Raw genomic sequence first — 17,051 nt, 5'->3', positions numbered from 1 at the left:
TTGAAACTAAAGAAGTACATCGAAAATGGTCTCCGGGCCAGCACTCTGTGTAAAATCACCCACCATCAAGTGCCATTGTATATTAACATTATAATGATGGAATTGTTTTGACGTAAAAAGGTGACAAAGAGTCACTGTTGTACCGTGACTTAAATTATAAAATAGGAATACTTGTAAATTCGGAGTATAATACATATGAAAAAATAATAATTTAATAATTTTTATATATTAATGCAATTTCGGTAATTTTCAACAGATGTTTTATTGGCTGTTTCCTTTCTCAGAATCGATGCCGTTACAAAATGGCTATCCTGTTTGTGTGCGTGAGGCTGTAGTTACGTCACCGGGGCGTGGGCATAAGCGTCCTTTTACTCTGGTGGTGCTTTATTTAGTCCGCCCCCTCACCGAGGTGATATAAAGACCGGCTTGTCTGCTCTTGCCCCTTCAGTCTACAGCTGAAGACGAAAAACGATGGTTATCATGAGCTCGCGACCCCTCGCCCAGCCTAGTACAGCAACCCGCTCGGACCCCCGCCGCGTCCACCGTTTCTACCAGTGTCACAAGGCTGTGTCTAGAAAGAGAAAGGTCAGAGGATGCACGATGATGCGGGGTTGGGGTACTGTGACCTTCCCATGTGGGCAGGGTCTGATCATATACTTGGTATTTCTTTTGGGACCTGTCCGAGTGTTGGGGGAGGGCCACATACCTGTCTCCTGCGACTAGAGCCTGGTCGTATAAACGTAGGCTATGTGGTTGTCCACTGGCCTGAAGGGACCTGCGTGAGCCCAGTTGACACTTCGTCCTCTTCCTGACATAAACCATTCATTACCCTACCTTTTTTCGTATTCTTTCCATTCCCCTGGGTTGGGCTACATTTATTCCCCTAGATTTAGATCTACTTGTCGTTCCCTCTACCTGTATAGTCTTTTTCTTTTTTTCTTTGCATTCCTTATTATGGTTTATGGTTATTGTTAGGGGCCAAATACGTTTAGTCATTTTCCTTTCTTTTTAAGCAGGTTATGAGATCGCATATGTGCTAAAGTTTGGTATTTGCATTTTGTTTTTCAAGCCCCACATTGCTCGTGCTGCATCAACGCACTATAAAAAAAGGGGGAGGGGAGTGAATGTACACCATATACATTATGGAGTCAATATATAACGCACTGGAGTGGGGGAGTTGGGTTAGACCATTTTGAAACCGAGTTGGCGTTTCAGACATTTCATTAATGTGGCATGGTGTGGTAAAAAGAGGCACGTGGCGTGCAGTACTCTCACCACCGAGATATCTTGGTTTAACTTTTATTCAAAGAACAGGTTTGCCTTTTTCTAAATCTTTTCAACGTTCGCTGAGCATGGTTGTTCGGAATCACGTTCCTTGGGCTGTCTCTTCTTACAAGACAGCTTTAAATCTCCTTTCATTTGATGGTACTTATGTGATTTGTATGATCTGAGCTTATAGTGGGTTGGTGATCGTTGTTTTTCTGAAACCAATCCAAGCCTGTTCCTCATTGCCATTTGTGGGTGCTTCAGGAGGCTTTGACTCCAGTTCTTTGTTCCAAAACGAAATAAGGCCGTATCCTTAAAACTTTCGTGAGATTGAGGCCTGCTTATAGCAACTCTATGTAGACGTTTTTTTAAATCCTTTTATTCAAGGTGTTGAGAAGTACCAGTTGAGTCAAATCAATGATCTGGTTGGGTTTGAGTATTTTGTTTGCACTGCAGCTATGTTATCCCGGAGCAGGTTTCACTGCTGGGCTGCATAAGATCCAAACCTGTAAGTTAAGATCAATTATTCAGATTCGTCACCTTATGTTCATGATCTGGAAGGTCAGACACCTTTATAGTATTGGATTACCGGTAATCAGGTGCACCTTTTTGTTTTGGACACGAGTCGCTCATTCATCCAGAAATGTTTGTTTCTACGCACATAATGTTGGTTTCTGCTCTGATCCTTCATCTAAACCGAGGCAGATTTTGTACAGAATGTGCTTGCATCTGAAAACAGAATTGTTGCTAGAAATGTGAACCCAGTCATACTGGCAAATAGTATTTGGCAACCAATGTCATTTGTGAAGCTTGCATTTTTGTTGGTTTTTTGAATACATACAGATGGAAACCAATTTATTTCCTTTCATGCTAATTGAAACAAATGCAGATATTGCGCCCAGCAAAAACCGTACGGACAAAGCTACATTGTAACCTACTTAGAAAATGGTGTGTATAATATTAGTGGCTATTAAACTTATTTAATGGAAAAGAAAAATACTATCAAATAATAATTATTTATTGTAGGGTTTCAGAATGGTGGTTACGTGACCTGTGGTGGTAGGATTTAATTTCTATGTATCGTCATTCAATTGATCTACATTTATATCACTCAATTCTTTCCGGTATCCAATCCTGAATTTTAATGATCAATTGCTCATTTAGACTTGCCTACTTTTCTCTGCAAATACTGCCATTTAGAGTACTCGCATCCTCCGAGGATAAATGTACGTAGTTTGAACGGGGTTCAACCGCGTAGCGGTGACTTTGTTCTGTTTTTCAATGCATTTATTTTTTAATCGGTTTCCCTACAGCTCTGACCGCTCTTTACATTCCATACTCTTTAGTGAATGTTCATACCTAAATAGGTTCTTAGATTTCAGTTCCACATCTTAATGGACAAAAAACATTTGGCTGTGGGAAAAAGTGGGGTGTAGTTAGTTAGTATTTCGGTCGTTATTTAGAGGCAGTTGTGTAGAATATAATGAGAATGAGAACAATACTTCATGGACTAACCCACTCCTCCCCTACTGCCCTGAGGAATGTTGGACCGGGTATGAGCCTGGCATTTCAGAAATGTTAAACATATTCCCACTGATAACCGCTCCTTGAGCAGAGCAGTGTCGATCGTATTCTTGCTTCCCTTTCCTCCGGTGTAATTGTCTCCCGTTTGCACTGTATTGCTGCCCTGGCTTTATAGGGAGACGGCCACTGCTTCTCCTTGAAACCAAACACGAACGCGTGTAGCATTACTGTTATTTCTTCAATGGAGGACTCGTGATGTACTCCTTAAAAGGGGCACAATTGCATTAGTGAAAAAAAATCACTTCAAGCACCGAAAAGGTTTTTTCATTGTGGACAACGCAAAGTACATTGTCTAGGGAAGGTTGAATGCGAACAGTACGTTGTGTAACATCTGGCCAAAAGCTAAAACATTTTAAATGACTAAGATTAAAGTTGTAGGTAAGATTGTCCGTTTATATTTTGCTACCATCGTCGAACTCCATTATTTTCCCTAATAAAAGTAAAGCGTCTCTTCCTACTGAAGGCCTATGAGGCGCGCCTCGTGATTTCCTTGTGGGCGCCATCTCAATCTGTGGTGAATTTCAGCTGATAGACGCCAGCTGGGAATGTCATGATGCGGGCGGAGCGGCTGGAGTTGTGCCAGTGGCATCTGGAGGAAGGGTGGTGGCTCGGGGATAAGAGGCCAGTGCTGGGGACGGTAGCTGCTCCATATAGCAAAATGAATTGGGCCACTCTTGAGTTATGCTTGGTAAAGGAAAATGAATGTTATTGTAACGTATTCCCTAACTGCGGTCTTAACTCCTATACAACTTATTTTTACTAGAATACTCCGCCGGCAGGTTTTATAATCAGGTTTTTCAAATGGACGATAAAACGCTGGTACGAGTTATTGAAACAAAGTCCAGACTTGTTAAACGTGGGCTTTAAATCGAAACGTAGAGATTTCTCCTCTACTTTATTCTTCCAACCCTGTTAGGAATGTATCTGTTATAGGCAGGGTTTTAAGTGGGACGTAAAAACTGAGGGTAGGGGGGCGGGGGGTTCTCTCCAAGGGGCTTGGCTTAAACACCTAAGCTAAACATCTATGCTTAGCATAGTTCCTACCCGAGTAGTATTTTGCTGCTTTTGTCAGTGCATCCAGATATATATAATACGCCAAGTAAAAATACACCTACAAAATGTCAGCATTATGGGCTTTGTCAGTGGTTTTATTGCCTAAGATATAAATGAGCAACAACTATGGCTTCGTTATATAGAACATTGAAAAGGCTTCAGTTTTGAAATGAGACTGAAAGAACTAGAAAACTTCTCTTTGGGAAGTTACCTCAAAGCCAGTGAAGAGTGGTACTGCTTCAGAAATGAGAATTTTTTTTCATCGTGATGCTGAGGGCAAAAATAGAGAGCCCCATAGGGACCTGTCTCAGCACCTGCTTTTTAGAACTGTCCGTGATGAGCTCCGGTAGAACCTGGCCTACTTAAAGCCCTGGTTATAGCACTGTCAGGAGATACGCCGATCTTGGATTTGAAAACGCAGTGGATGAGTTAGCAGCAAACATCCTACATGAATCCACATGTATACTAATACCACTCATAGATCAACATAGTTAAAAGAGAAGATCAACATGCTTAAGTAAAGTTCTACCCAATCACCATCGCTATAATAAATAGGTTATCAGACCATAAGTGGCCATCATATGTTAGCCTACAAATAAACTAAATCCACACAATAGAAATAACATTAAAAGTTTAAAGTGCTTTAAGTCGAGTTTTTACCCCAAAGACTATCTCAATAATTAATTCAATCCCTTCACAACCAGAGGAGCCTAGCTGTACCAAGGCTAGTCACCCCAAATATTGTAAGATAAACCCATCCTTGAACAGAAATCAAACTGCAGTAGACTAGGATAGTTCTCTCAAGATTTACGATGCGCATATTGGATTGAAAACTCCTTCCTTCTGCTCCCGTTTCAGTTCTTCCTCCTATTCTGAAAGCACTGATGACTACAGTCGGTACAGCTCAAACGCATACAAGATATCTAGTAGCTCCTTATTGAAGTTCAGGCTACGTGTTGTTGGTTAGCCAATCCGAATATAAAGCACATATAGCCATAGAAAGTAACCAATCAATTCTTTTTAATCAGCTTAACATAATTTATTTGCAAGCTTTTAAGACCAACAAATCGATAATTTTATCAAGCTGTAAAATTAAAGTTGCAAAATAAATACCCTATCACCACCCTGTTGCCCCAGTGACTTATAAGGATGCTTTCCAGCCAGGTCTGGATTTTTAGTGTTCACTTACGAGGGTTAAGTACTAATGGGGCATGTTTTTTTATACCTGCAAAGAAAGAGGAAGCAGTTTGTTACAGAGCACATCAGGCTCCCATCACAATTTTGGCAGGTAAGAAAAAACAGGGCATAAAGCTGATGAGTTATTTTGCCAGGATCACATATGAGGCCAAATGGGTCAACCAGGATTAGAACGGTAGTTTCTTGTTTCGTCGTTGAGTAGACTAGATTAGTATGTTTGTCATTCATAAGGTTTTAATTGTCTTCCTTTTTTCTTTCTCAGTGTTGGAAGAGAAAGACTATCTTCATTCATCACCACACCTGATCAGGTAAAAATAATACTTGCTCCACAATCTCATTCAGTTGATACCAGCAGCAGCGAATGAGCTGCCTGTTTAGTCCTGAGTTGTCTGGCCTTTTGTGACGAGATTATCTGACCACATTGTGACTAGCAACTGCTAGCTTAAGAAAACTCTGCAGGGCTTTGCACATCAGTACTCTACACGCGACTTCCTTGCACTAGTCCTCTTAATTGGTTTATGGCCATGTTTAAATGGTTCGTATTATGTTGCACTTATGTGGATTGTGGTATTTATAGTACACAAACCTGCCTTCAAAGAAGTATTAGTCTAACCCAGCCATAGATTTTACAGGCTTAGCTCCTGACCCAAAGAGACACTGGGGCATATGTACAAGCCCCTAACACCACCACAACGTCACCAATAGTGACGTGGTGGTGGCGATGAGGCCTGCGCCTTATGTACAATGCAGAGTCAAGCCACTTACGTAGCTTAACGCTGCTTTGTACATAACGCTATGGTTCGCATGAGAGGGGTGGACAATGGGTGCTGGGGTCGGCGTTTCACCAAAACACATTCATTTTAATGCTGCCCCCTATGTACAAGGGTGGCGTATATAGGAGGCATTGCCAAAATTAAGACCAGGTAAAAACGCGAAACGAGGAGAAATACATTATTTTTCCTCGTTTTTGCTTTTTCCATGTGTGCAGCACACATGGAAAAAGCAAAATGTCATTTTTTATGTCAGTTGTCAGTTCCTGTACATAAGCTAACTTAAAAAAGCCATTTTGTTACTTTCATGTGTGCTGCATGAAGCAGCACTCATGAAAGTGGTAGAATGACATTTCTAGGATTGTTTGTGCAGGAAGGGACACCTTCCTACACATGACCAATCCTCCCCTGCACGCAGACACCCTTGCACTCTGCAAGGGTGACTGCCTTCAATCGCAGGGGGAAACACAAGGCTGCACCACATTCTTGTAAATATGGTACAGCCTTGCGTTTCAGAAGTAGAGGAGAGAGGTGTTAAGCCAGGAAGGCTTAAGTCTCTCTCCTCCACTTCCTTGTACATATCCCCCACGGTGTCCAAAGTACTTTCCAACACTCAATTTAGCCTGTTAAATGAAACCGATTTCGAAAATCCAGCAATAAAACACTTTCAGTTCCATCCTTTGTGTGGTGTTTTTAGTTAACTGTCATTTCCATGTGTAGCTACCTCTGCCAGGGGTCACAGTGCAACCAAACGACCACCTCCCACCATAGCAGTCCAGTTATTGTACTACAAACTGAGCAGCACTAGGAGGCATGGCCCATGGTCATACAAAGGACAGTATGAGTACCTGACCTGTAGCCAGCCCCCAACACTGGTTTAGTGAGGAGTGGGTTAAAGCCTGACTAGGAATTCGGTGGCTTTAATTTAACTACCAGAGAGAAAATCCGATGCCTTACTTTGAGATCCACAGTCAACACAGCACCACATATGTCAGATATGACTTTGCCACACCCCAACGACAAGGCCTCTGGCTCAACATGCACCCCTAATCACTGAGCACAGACGCTGGTTGCTGATGGGTCATAGGCTAACCCCTTGTTGTGCAGAACCTCTGCTCTCTTAACCCACCACCAACTTTGGCAGTACAGGAGTCTGGCAGAACATGGAATGAGTTAACGGGTCTGTCTACCCGTGTAAAATGTAGCAAGTGTAGAAAAAAACACATACATCACAATTTATTTGACACATCCAAAACACAGATGTGTTGAGGCTCACATATCCCTATCTCCTGTGAGAGCATTCTTTGTCGTGGCTCAGCCTATCACATTAGCTCCACTTAGTGCCAAGGGGACATTAGAAACAGAAGAGATACCAACATAACTTTATAACCTAACCTTGATGACCCAATGAAAGTTATTGGGTTAGAGGGGAGATGGGGCGGTTCAGTCATGACATGCAGGGCTTGAGCAGTGCAGTGGACACACTGCTGAAATGAAGGAATGTTCTCCGTAGGTACAAAATTGTTCTAGCAATTGCTGCCTGACCTAGGGCTGATGCGGTTGGGCTTCAGCACCTCAGTGCAAATACCACATATAGACTCGAAACCCGCTTTTAAATTAGTGAGGTGCTTTCTTATTCAAAACCTTCTAGTACAAACTACAAACCCATATCTAAAGAATGCATGCGTAGAAAGTGTTCGTAAAGTGTTTAGTGATTGCAACAATGTTTTTTTTCAGCGAGCCCGCCTGGCAGAGGCCCAGAAATGACGGCAGAGTCCCTGCCGCTTTCCTCCTGTGCTCCAGCACCCGGCACACTGTCCGGCTGGGAGCTGGAGGCCTGGTATGAGGACCTCCACGATGTACTGCTCTCAGATGTCAAGGGCAGTCAGCCTGTGGGAACACAACAGGTGAGGCCTTGAGGGTGTTGCCACTTATCTCACTAGCCTTTGGTTGAGGGTCACACGCACATCACCCCCAGTGTACTGCATTTATTCGGACATTACAGCCATATGCTGTAAAGCAATACTATTCAACCGAGTTCTAGACCTGCAGTCCACACCGTCTGTGTGATTCTTGCAGATATGTTCGAATCCTCGTGCCTTGGTCCCCTTCCTGGTGAAATATTTAGAAACGGGCACATTCCAGGATCAAACGCTATTAGAACAAGCATTGACCAAGCAAGTGAGTGACTTCATTTTCAGGTACACAAAGGCACTTTAGACAAACAGTGAACGCACAGAGTGGCACAGACAGGCACTCCACGCCACAAATTGCATCTGCATTTGAGATTTTATTTTGTTTTGTGTACTCTATGTATATTAATGGATCTAATGTGAGCCAAATGATGCATCATAGTTCAACTCTTGTAGATGTATGTGGCACATGGCCATAAGACATATCACTGAGTCTGTTCCTAAAACTCCAACAAAGATAAGCTGCTACAAGTAACAGTTATAAAGTCAGTGGAGAATGTCTACTTTTTCCAGAATCATTATATGCAACGAAAACCTCTCAATTAGTCAGCCAGCCTCTCCTGAGTTTTTGACTTGCTAAGCTGTACAGAGGAGAGTCGGACAGTGTAGTGGTTACTTAAATACCTGTGACTTCTATATCACAGGTGTGAATCCTGACGTGATGAAATGATTTCCGCCACCTGGGTAATACAACTATTACCTAAAGCAATATGAAGCATCAGTAGTGTGGCAGCAGGCACTGTTGCTGTGGAAGTGGTTATGACAGCAAAATTAACACAATACTTCAATTCTTAGTAAAGCAGAATTCTGAATTCACTTGTCAGCAGGTTCCATTAAACAGTTTTATTGTGGACTGAATCTGTTGTCTGTTGCTGAACGTGTTGTCTTATTCTTCCAAGGCAAGTGTGACCAATCGGAACAGACTTGTAACAGTTACAGCCATGCAGGACTGTCTGTAGCTCCACACCCACGTTGGCACTGTCACTAGTCTTTTGAAAAATGAGTGCAACTCCTGGGCTTTGAAAGTTTACTTGTGAGAACGAAAATACTTTCCTACATGTTTGATGGAGGCAAAACTGAGACTTGCGCCAAGTGGTTTGGTTGAACCCTTCCCTCCTAACTGTACAATGGCCCAGGATTTTTTATAGTTAATGTTACCAGTAAAACCCATATTGAGACATGTGGGTGGGGAGGGTGGGATTTCCAGCTCTGGTGATATTACAAGATCTAGTGTGAAGATCTTGGAATAACGTACTACTACCAAGGACGGTTTTATGGAGTACAGCTGTGTGCAGAATAGGGGTACTAGTTTGAAACAATTACTAATTTATCAATGCATCCTCACAGTTAATATATTGGAGTTAACATCTACATCGGATTGGTAAAATAAAATACTCAATATACACAAACCACTGCCAGAAAAAATGTAGACATTGTGTAAAGACTTCTACTTAATGAAGTTATTGTGCAGTAACTTTAAAAGAACTGTACATTCAAGACTGCTTCGATTACGGCTTCCACGTATACATTTAAGTGATTTTTATTCATAAATGTAGACAAACACAATGTTGACATGTTTGTAGTCTTTTGTAAAAGTGGAAATATACAGCAAGTAGGTATTTAGAATTAATATTGGTCATGTGCTCCAGGGCAATAGCTGTGCATATTGACAGCATAGGGAATTGAATATAGGCAAGATACGACCTTTTATTCAAATAGCTGCACATGTAAGCGTGCTATAATGCTTGTTCTTAAATTGTCTAGTACTATGTAAGGCTGCTTTTAGTGTTAACATTCAACCAGCACCCACGTGAGTTCAGTTATCTGTTTCCTAAATAGAAATATACTATTTGATACTTCATTTTTCCACTGAACCTGAAATACCTGGATAAATAATACAATGATTTCAAAAGGAGTATGGATAAATACAACTAGAAATGTAAAAAAATGAAGCATTTACAAAGTGCACGAGGTCTTCTCAGACCAATAAAGAACAGCAAACTGGACTTTTAAGATTATACATTTGTACATAATTTCATAGTTGGCTACATTTTTCAAATGTTTAATAGAAAGCTATTTACCAACAGTCTGGTCACAGGAGGATTTTGAGAAGTTTGTTTCAAGGGTCCCACGTGGACGCACATTTTGCAATGATCCCTTGCCAGGGCGACCTTGAACTAATTACGGAACCTGGTTAGTGATTAAACCCTCAGACCCCAAAGAGTGAGACAACAGACCAAGTCTTAGGAGATCAGTAACATGAAAAAAGTCTCAATTCCAAGCCAACAAAGCTGACTGACATTCATGTAAAAGGAAAACATTGATACCAAACACAGCAGTTCAGAGGTAATAGTGTACTCAGCCACACCATCAGCTTCAGCAGGAATTGTTTCCATGCTTCAGTGTCTACCTCAGTCGATAGCTGATTGGCCCAAATATCAGTAAACCTTGTACTCCTGTATTCTTGTTTTGTCGGAGATGTATGTGGGACAGTGAGTTCTTTCCAATCAGAGCTTTATAGCATTTGGATTGTGCCAAGACATGCAAATTTAGTTGTGTTCAATGTGGTCTACAAAGTCCTGATCGAGGCCTCAAAACGAGTCTTGTTCTATGCATTGAACAAGGGTGAATGCTGAATAGTTGGCCACCCTTTGGCTTCTCAATCTTGCCTGTTACTGCCCACTAGGAAACTACCAACCAAAGGTTTTTTTTCTTTCATGTTACTACTGAAATGGGGCTGGGTGTTTTGTGATCTATGTTTTACTTGTGTTTTGTCATCCATCCAGAATGAGTTGAAGGTATGGGACCCACTTGATGCTTCATTGCTGTGGAACTCTGAGCCTGTGACGACATGCTGCCCTGCAGATTTCGACAATGAACCGTGTCAGAGTTTGGGTTTGGAAGGTGATTTCTCGGACAGCCTCCTTGAGTTTCTGATCCAGGACCGTGAACCGAGTTTTTGTGCAACTTTAGACAGTCCGGGAAGTGACGAGCAGGTGCCTGTTGTCCCAGAGTCCGATTCTGGCAGCATTAATCACACAGAGGATGAAGAGTCTACTAGTTCTCCTAGTGGAGTGAAGAGGAAGCGTGGTGGACAACCGAGAGGAGGAAAAAGACTGAAAGAGAAAGAGCAAGAAGGAGACAAGAAAGTGTCTGAACTCTTAGCAGAGAATGAACGCCTGAAAGTGGAGATTGAGCGATTGAGCGCAGAAGTTGAGAAGACAAGGAAAGCCCTAATTGACAGAATGGTAAATCTGAAAAAGGAATAAAGAGAAAGTAGTAAAGAAAAAAGATGAAGGACAATGTGAACTCTAAATATGTAAATCGGTCTTGTTTTACATGGATTTTGTTAGGGCAGCATTTTTTGTTTACTTGGTTAAAATATTTGTGGTCAAGGTATGTGTAACTTTTGAAATAATATTCAGTTCGAGGGGGATTCTGACAGTATGTATTCTTGGTGTGCGGAACCATGAATGATGGACGCTACAATTTTTTTTTTTTTAAAGTACTCCCCAGGTTAGTGCTGTTTGTTTCAGAATGGGCAGGCCATGTTAACTACCCTTTATGGTTGGGTACAGGTCTGATGGCTTGGAGGACTAATGCATCCTCTACAATAATCTGTGTTTGATACAATGGTTACATGTTCGATTCCTAGCAGCTCGATTAAGCCGTTCATCCACACTAAGGCCAATAAAATGATTACTATGGAGTTTAATAGCCATAACCGTTTGCATAACTGCAACCCCCTTTGAGTGCAGGATTTTGGAGACTTTTCACGGGGTAAATCCAAGATATGGGTCTTTAAATAAAAACGGATATGCTGTGAAGTGCAGTTTTTCTTTCCCTTTTTAGGTTCGGTTTATTTTGATACCTCAGTAATCAGGCCTAATCAATCTAACGTGGTAATAGACAAACTATGTGAAAGTCATCATATGAATACACATTCTCGGATCCCTTTGTCTGGCGGCAGATGCTGATTTGTATTGCATCTTTGTGAGATGTGCAAGAGTCGGCGTCACATGTGCCCTTTCAAAAAATGAAGCAATGCTCTGAGGAGATGCATGCCTTCAGCAGCATTCCCCCCGGAGAGGCCATGCTTGCAAGAATGTCATCACACGCCATGCTTGCAATCGCTCGTTCCCTATCGACAGGACAGTTACACGGTATCTCGTGTTGAACTGAGCCGTCTGGGACTTAACCGTCTCACTGATGTTGAACAAATGAACAGGAAGGAGAGTTGCATCACCGCGAGTTTAACTTTTAGACTGGTTGAAGTGACGTTTCAAAAGAGTGACCAAATTATTCACCTGGTATCCACGAAATTTAATAAGTATTACGTTATAAGGGCCTAAACTAGTAAACGTACATCTTGTACATTGTGGGGGCTGGCAACTGCGGTCTGAGATGTTAAATCATTACAGTGGGAAACCTCACTTGCCCTGTTTTTTTTTCTGCGCTAATGTACAGTGTTTGCCCAATGAAAGTGGGCGAACAAACACTTGTTTACTGCGGTTTTCCTTGACCCTAGTGGTGTTTACTATGACGTTTTTAGTATTTAACTTTTCATATTCTTTCGCATGTTTGTATGTACTTTGACTTATTGTGTCAGTTATTTATATTTGATATTCAAATTAAAAATATCTACCAATGCTTTCTATTAAGTCCAAGAGTTACATTATTTAAGGTGTCAAGCCAGCGATGACCTCGTACGTAAAATAAATGCACACTGGATTTCTTAATTATCAGCACATGATATGGGTTGCAGGCTTGGTAATTGCCAAATGTTTCATAGAGGACCTGCAGAGCAAGTCGTAGCAGTCAGTAATCTAAACATTCCAAAACGATCATATCCGTGCTTCATCACTACTAAGACAGGATCGAGATGCAGTTGTCACTCACGACACATTTCTTACATAGGTCTGATTGTAAGTATAACACTCTTCCATCTAAGCACTCCTCATGGTGTAGTGTGCTACCCATCCAATAATGTGTTCCAGTGTCTCAGTGGGATAAGGAAGCGTGCTATGTAAGTGTAATTGCAAAGATCAATGATCTACACATCCGTGTTAATCTTGGCATCTGGAATCTATTGTTCTTGAAAGGGCGGTGGTGGATTTATCAGACGGACTTTTCAGTAGGAAGCTTAATTGTGCAGTTCCTTTCTGGTAAATGTAATGCGCTTTTCAAGTTAGTGCTAAGTGTATTACTATAGTCAGTCACTTTATCAATAACATAGGGTAGCGAGATACATGTAACTAAGTATATTTCAGCTTTCACTCTCAACTGAAGCACCTCTAACGAGCAATCGTAATGGATTGTGGGAGATGGTTGAAAGCATTTCTGGAGAGTGCAAGCTCCTCATACGGTGCATGTGCTACTATTTCTGCACTCTTTGTACAAGTGTCCAGAGGCGTTAAAACAGGAACGCAATGTTTTGAAGGGATACTCTTAAAATCTGGCAAAGAGAAGGAAGGGTACTGACTAAGTCTGTCACCTTGGGACACGGACCAGGAGTCTCATGACCATTATGACACCAAATGAGTGAAATCGTACAATGCATGAATAGTTTGGCTTTAAAGTCAAACTGGAAAACCGATACAACTCCTATATATGTACTGTTCGGTTACACTCTGATACCATCTTGACAGCAGTAAGTCCACCAAACAGTTTCCTCAATGTTTCATATTATGTCGAACATCTTTTCTTCTGTCTCCTCTTACGGAAGAGGAACATTTACATGCCACGTAGTAAAACTTTCTTTAACTCCTTTATGAGACACTCCTTCTGCCAACACTTTTTTGATGGCTATTTGTCAAGGCATCAGCCCCTTCCCCTGTGTTATATTTCAGGCTGCTACAAACTTTTTTTTATCCCTTAGCTGCTCAGCCTTTTTCCCACCAGTGCGGAGCCTTTTTTTGGCTATTTGGAGTACTTTGCACGTAAGGCTATATTTTTCCCCACATAAGCTATCCATGCCAAGTTTGCATCCTTTTTTCCAACATCCTGGGGATTCTATAGGTACCCAGGGTTTGTGCATTTCTGTGGACGGGACTAAGAAAATAGACAAACTATAGCTACAATTTGAGTTTTTGGAGAAAAATAGCAAAAAAGTGCTCCATAGGAGTGTTTGTCTCCCCACCCCCATGGCACCAATGAACGTATTGTTGTACTAAAGTTACCATCTTCCAGGAACATGCAGCGCTGAATCGAAAAACGAATTTTGTTTGTCACGTTTCAAAGACGTAGCCCTTTTTTCCTATATTTGTGTGCTCTCAACCTACTTCCAATGTGTGGTTGAAACCAGTATGAAAACCATGGGTGATTCAGGAGAGCTATAGGTATCTATAGAGAAGAACAAAGTCAAAATTCCAAATTCAGCAAGTGGCCATATGTGTACTTCCCTCAAGGATTTACCAAAGAAAATAAATGTTGACATAAATTAATATTGGAAATTAGTAGGAAAAAAGTCAATTTGTGATATTTTCATCTAACTTTTTGTCACTATGATCAATTTACAAAAGCTATATACCATTACGTCCTCTAGACCGTTCTGGAGGCGTGTGTGTGTATGTATGTATATGTATATATATATATGTGTGTATATATATATGTATATATATATATATATAGTAGGTTTTGCAAGAACCCAAGGTACCTAGAGCCAACAATTTAAGCTGCACTGTACAATGGATTTTCATTGAGTATACACCAATTCATATAGTGATATAGGCAGAATGAAAAATGGGCATCAAGGAAGCCTATTTATTTCTGATATCAGCACAAGATATGGTGTTTAGAAGCAACGGTCTTTGTACATCTCTGAATTTGTGGGTACCTATACTGGCGTATGATTTAAAGGATCTTTCACAATGTCTAATTCTTATGCACTGGCTTACATTTGAAAGGCACAAATGCAGCAAAATTCAATAGGTAATAACAAGTGTTCTATTACTCTGTGCTCATCAGTTCTTCTGATAAATATGGTACCTCACCTGTGTGGGTAGGATGGTGCCTTCAACAGGAAATGGGCCAAAACACAACATGAGCACATCACATTTTCTCACTGAAAACTTACCCTTTTTTCCATTGTGATAGCTCTAGATTATGGACCCTACCTCAGCCAGCACCTAGGGGAAACCTAGCAAACCTGTGCATTTTTTAAAGCTAGACACCTAGGGCTAACCATGGTGGGGTAAAGTGTGTCTCAAGAGGTTTTTCTTTTACCTAGAATCTTTTGCAAAACTCCAACTTTGACTTTAAAAAAACAAATGTTCCTCATATTTCTGTGATGGAAAGATCTGGAATCTGGGGGAAGCCACCAACTTCCTTCCACCCGGCATTCCCCCAAGTCTAAGATGCTTTCTCACATGTGTGGGTAAGCCTTAGGGCCTGCGACAGGAAATATGCTTATGTTGTGTTTTGGCCCATCACATTTTTCCACCAATAATGGACCCTTTTTTTGGGATGTGAGTAGCTGTAGGTTATATTTAGAACCTAGCTCAGCTGGCACCTTGGGAAACCTAGCCAACCTGTACATTTTTTAAAACTAGACACCTAGGTGTTTCCAGGGTGGGCTGATTTGTATGGCTCTCACCAGGGTTTGTGACCCAGAATCCCTTGCAAATCTCAAACCTAAAAAACACATTTTCCTCACATTTCTGTGGAGGACCGTTCTGGAATCTGCAGGGAGCTACAAAAGTCCTTCCACTTGGCATTCCCCAAAGTCTCTCAATAAAAATGGTACCTCACTTGTGTGGCTAGGCCTAGTGCCCGTGACACACTGATCAAACCAAGGTCAGTGGGAGTTAGTTCCCCGGTGAGGGCTCCCATTGACCTTGGTTTGGCCTGTTCCTGTAGCAGACCCTAGGCCCAGCCACACGAGGGGCAGCTTTTTTATCAGCACAAGTGGGGTAATGCAGCGTGGTAGGAATTTTATCGATTCCTGCAAATTCCAAAAGTTTCCATCCCAGAAGTGGAAGGAAAATGTGATTTCAGTCAGACTTTGATGTTTGCAGGGCATTGTGGGTAAGAAAGCCTTGTGGGATCCACAGAAGGAAAGCACCCGTCCTCGGACTACCTTGGTTGTCTTTTTAAAAAAGACTGTGGTTAGTAGGTTTGCATGAATGGTACCACAGCACGGCCCCAAATACAGTACCTTCACATATTGCTTATCTCTCAACATAGTGATTTAGTGCTTTTTGTGCCATTTTCTCTTCGGCCACCCACTCAAGTGGGAAACCGTTATCAGGAGATGCGTCAGAACTCATGATAGTAGGAAACCTGTGGCTACCCACAGATTCCACGTCTTTCAGTCACAGAAAATGTGTGTTTCTTACCAAAATTTGACCTTTGCAAGGGCTTCTGGGTTAAATTACCTAGTGAGAGCCACACAAGCAATGGACTCTCCTGGTTGCCTAGTTTTAAAAAATGTGCAGGTTTGCCTAGATGTTGGCTGAGCCTGGGCCCAAAATCTAGAGCTACCCACATTGGGGATTTTTTTTAAAACTAGGAGTTCTTAGTAAGGGCCATCTTTAAATTTTTGGTGATAAAGAAGACTCAGTCGCCCTGGCGCAGAACTTAACGTCTGAAATTCCAACTAGCAAATTTAGAAATTTCCACAAATCTGGCGGTCAATTCAAAAACATCGACCGGAGTTTTCCAAATGGTTGGTCTGGTTAGTGCCTTTTTACGTTTGACGCACTACTCCATCAACATGACAGAGCAGTCTATACATTTTTTTTCTTTTACAAACAAAATCTTGAAGCATTATTTTCTTTTAGGGGAATAAAATGCCGCTCTCGCCCTAGGAGTTATTCTCCATGGCAAAGGGGGCATTAGGCTTCTATCGCTGCCCCTTACCACCATGTTTTTCCAGCTGGTGACAGGCAGTAAAATCTGACTTGTATGTCTGCACATTTAAATTAGATGGACTGAGAAAACCACACGTTGAGTCTTGAATGGCCATATAAATCCTTTTTATTGCATGCCCTTCTTATGGACGCTTGAAACAATTTGTCTTCAGTTTGTATAATATTGGTGTCGGGAACCATCAAATACTAGGGTATACATCTTCATCAACATGGAGTGATAAACAGCTAAGCCAACACGTGGTTCGAGAAATTATTGCTTCTTTAGGGTTGTTGATAAGAAAGACACTCCACTAATGGCAACTATAGTTACATATGTAATGATCCAGAAGGGTTTGTTT

General features: G+C 41.5%; 1 protein-coding gene across 1 annotated transcript; it reads left to right on the top strand.

The window, feature by feature from the left end:
• Positions 1-441: 441 nt before the first annotated feature.
• Positions 442-12,498, top strand: DDIT3 (DNA damage inducible transcript 3). The gene is made up of 4 exons (XM_086966641.1): positions 442-585; positions 5,363-5,408; positions 7,608-7,777; positions 10,630-12,498. Exons 3-4 carry the CDS (start codon positions 7,634-7,636, stop codon positions 11,110-11,112), a joined length of 627 nt encoding a protein of 208 aa, XP_086822767.1. The 5' UTR covers positions 442-585; positions 5,363-5,408; positions 7,608-7,633; the 3' UTR covers positions 11,113-12,498.
• Positions 12,499-17,051: the final 4,553 nt, after the last annotated feature.

Source organism: Lissotriton vulgaris, chromosome 1_1 (genome assembly GCF_964263255.1).
Source record: "Lissotriton vulgaris chromosome 1_1, aLisVul1.2, whole genome shotgun sequence".
Classification (NCBI taxonomy): domain Eukaryota; kingdom Metazoa; phylum Chordata; class Amphibia; order Caudata; family Salamandridae; genus Lissotriton; species Lissotriton vulgaris.
Note: the sequence above shows the minus strand (reverse complement) of the source record. Positions and strands in the feature narration are given on the sequence as shown.

Excerpts from the sequence above, each read along its gene's own strand:
- DDIT3 (XM_086966641.1), top strand. The coding sequence starts at position 7,634 with ATGACGGCAGAGTCCCTGCCGCTTTCCTCCTGTGCTCCAGCACCCGGC. Across the intron at positions 7,778-10,629 it reads AGCCTGTGGGAACACAACAG|AATGAGTTGAAGGTATGGGA; the intron begins GTGAGGCCTTGA and ends TCATCCATCCAG.